This window comes from Octopus bimaculoides, chromosome 29 (assembly GCF_001194135.2).
Source record: "Octopus bimaculoides isolate UCB-OBI-ISO-001 chromosome 29, ASM119413v2, whole genome shotgun sequence".
Lineage (NCBI taxonomy): Eukaryota > Metazoa > Mollusca > Cephalopoda > Octopoda > Octopodidae > Octopus > Octopus bimaculoides.
Genome location: NC_069009.1, coordinates 2,421,527 through 2,424,951, shown reverse-complemented (window position 1 = coordinate 2,424,951; position 3,425 = coordinate 2,421,527). Strand labels below are relative to the sequence as shown.

General features: G+C 35.5%; 1 protein-coding gene across 1 annotated transcript in view; it reads left to right on the top strand.

The window, feature by feature from the left end:
* LOC106879679 (uncharacterized) overlaps positions 1-3,425 on the top strand; it is a 9,413-nt gene that overhangs the window by 2,012 nt on the left and 3,976 nt on the right. Inside the window, exons 2-3 of the mRNA XM_014929354.2 lie at positions 1,474-1,593; positions 2,213-2,306. Of these exons, the coding sequence (XP_014784840.1) occupies positions 1,474-1,593; positions 2,213-2,306 (214 nt within the window). The remainder of the gene's footprint in view (positions 1-1,473; positions 1,594-2,212; positions 2,307-3,425) is intronic.

Sequence of the window (3,425 nt, the reverse complement as noted above, 5' to 3'; positions counted from 1 at the left end):
CGTGGTGAGAGGGATAACTCCCTTGGCAAACAGGACACAGTCGTGTGTCGATAAGCCAGCTGGAGGAGATGTCCTCCTGGGGCTAAAAGCAACAGTAACATCCACCCCTAGGGGTCAGCCACACTTAAGTGGCAATATACTACACTTTATATATATATATATATATATATATATATATGTATGTATATATATATATATATGTATATATGTTATATTATATTATGAAATGAGATAGGAAAATTACGTCAAAAAATCATCACAGAAGATATACATCCAAAATAATATTGTATTAATAGATAGATGTATAAATATATAAAGTATGATTATTTAAAAAGTTTAATAGTTTAAAATATCTTATGATCGTTTCATGAATGTATTAGCCTTAGAAATGGAATCTAAAATTAATAATCATTATTAAGTAATACATCCACTTGTCATGGATATATATAATTTCTTCAAAATTTTTAACACATGATTATACCAACGCACATCTATGCCAATAACTTTTTAAACAACATCTTTTTCATATATTATTAAATAGCATTTGAATGACCACACGGAAATTCACCCTCTTTCTCTCTGACCAGTGGATGTATTACCTAATAATGATTTTAGATTCCATTTCTACGGGTAATACATTCATGAAATGATCGTAAGATATTTTAAACTTATAAACTTCTTTAAATAATCATACTTTATATATTTATACATGAATGTATATCTTGATGTAATTTTCTTGCTTTTATTTTATAATATAGTATATAAATGCTCTTATTAAATGTCTAAATACCTTTAATGTTTTAGACATTTCCCTATCAAGAGCACTTAGAATAGTGGGAGAAGAAGAGGTAAAAGAATAAGAGAAAGGAAAGGAGAAAACGACAGAGTAAAAAGATAGAATAGTGGGAGAAGAGAGAAAAAAGAAGAAAGAAAGAAGGGGTGCTGAAAAGTTTTTAGGTCAAAGAAAATACAGGAGGATCCGTTAATTATGATTTTATCCAAGATAGTCACCACATTGCAGCAGTCCTTCAGTTTATCTAAACTCTGTAAAAGAACTTGGACAGTTGGGCCTCCAACCAGGCCTTTTGTGATACCTTTAAAGCCAGGAACTTTCTGGAGCCCCTTGCATATGTATGTATGTATATATATGTATGCATGTATGTATGAGGTGGGGCTGGGGTAAAAGAAAATACAGGAGGATCAGTCAATTATGATTTTATTCAACATATTCCACTCTCAGATTCACACACTCATTGCAGCAGTCCTTTGGATTTCCTAAGCTCTATAAAAGAACTCAGAAGGTTGGGCCTCCAACCAGGCCTTTCACGACACCCTTAAAATCAAGAACTTTTCAGTACCCCCTCGTAAATATGTAAGTGACGTATTGTGTTAGTGCGTGTTACCCTACAGCTAATGAATGTCCCTGATGCAAAGCTATTGTCTAATGATGATGTTTTTAATTGTTTATTTCAGGGTGAGGCTGAACTCTACTACAACTACTCTCTTGGCATCCACTCCGCATTTTACAACCTCACCATGGACGAGTTCCCTGACACCTACTCCTTGACCAGCGTCCACATCGATGTGAAATCGGTGAGTGGGAAGGTTTTTACTCATCATCATCAGCATCATAATCGTTGTCCTATGATAAAATTGAAAATGAAATACATTTTTGTTATCTAATGATCTTTTGTTTCTGGAAAAGTAAAAACGCTGCACAAACAGCAAAGAAGATATGTGATGTTTATGAAGATGGTGTCATTGCTGAAAGTAGTGTTTGTAAATGAATTACTAGGTTTAGAACCAAAAATTTTGACCTTCTGACAGAGTTACAGTCGTTGATAATGAAGAAATTGAGACTGTGCTATGTTAAAAGCATCCAACACACTCTGTAAAGTGGTTAGCGTGATGAAGGGCATCCAGTCGTAGAAGCCAAACCAAAACAGACATGGAACCTGGTGCAACCCTCTGGTTTGCCAGCTGTGGTCAAACTGTCCAACCCATGCCCGTTTGGAAAATAGACATTAAATGATGATGATGATATATATATGTGTGTGAATGTGTGTGTGTGTGTGTGTGTGTGTGTGTGATAGCAATGGAGGTGATAATAATAATGGTGATGGCGGTGTCGATGCTGGTGGCTGACAACATGTGATGTGTGACAGAACCTTACTAAATAAAATTCTACAACATATCAACCTTTTACTTGCAGGGAGACATCTACCTAATGACTAGCGGAACCTGCACAAAGAGAAAATTGGACGTTTCATGGCTTCAGGCCACTGAACTACCTCATTGCATACCAAGTGAGTGACCAAAGCAGGGTTTATAATATTTCTTGTTTGTCCATTTTCTTTCATATTTATGCTCATTGTTTACATTCTGGGAAATTCAGTAAGGGTGGGTAAGAGTGGATTCGGTATCAGACAGATATAGATAGTCATATATACAGAAGAGTAGTATGTACAAGAATACTGTATAGGAGTGTATATGTGTATGTTTGTGTGTGTGTGTATGTATATATATATATATATATATATATATATATATATAGTTAAAAAAAACAATAACAAAAAAACAAAAAAACAACAAAGTGAGGACGTGATATGGATAGTATTATTGGACGCTCAGGAAAGGAAAGAGAGAGTGTATGACGTTTCGGGCGTAGCCCTTCGTCGGAAAGATGGAAAGTTCGGAGAATGGAAGAACGGAGAAAGAGGAAAATGGTACCGATGCCCACGAGGTTACATTATGAAAAGACCGGAAGAGGAGGTGGTGGGGGAAAAGTTCTTTCTAAGACAGGAGAGTGAAAAAGGGAGATGAATATCTGTGCGTGTGCGGAAGTCTGCGAGTGTGTGTGAGATAACAGAACGTGTGTGCGTATGTATGTGTGTGTGTGTGTGTGTGTGCATGGTTTGGTGGTTTATCTGTTAGTGTGTTTGTGTGTGTATGACGTAGCGGAAGAAAATAGTAGCAGGACTGGTAAGTGGACGCTATAGACAGTGTAGGTAGAAGGTCAACAGGTGGTTATTTGAGTGTGTGTATACATATATACTTATATATTATTTTATGTATATTAATATTATCTCAGTTATTAAAACTTTTGATAATTTGAATACGTTAATAGTTACGAGGGGTAGCAAAATTACACCAAAAAACAAGATATCCCAGCCAATTTACAGGTTGATATACCGAGTTAACTTGATACATTTTGAGAATATATGGATAATAACAACAAATGGAGCAAAACACATGTCGATGAAAGTTCCTTTAATTCCAGAGGTCGATTTCTTCAGCTAAAAGGCAGTGCTCCAGCATGGCCACAGTCAAATGACTGAAACAAGTAAAGGAATTAAAGGAACTTTCATCGACATGCGTTTTGCTCCATTTGTTGTTATTATCCATATATACTTATATATAGATCG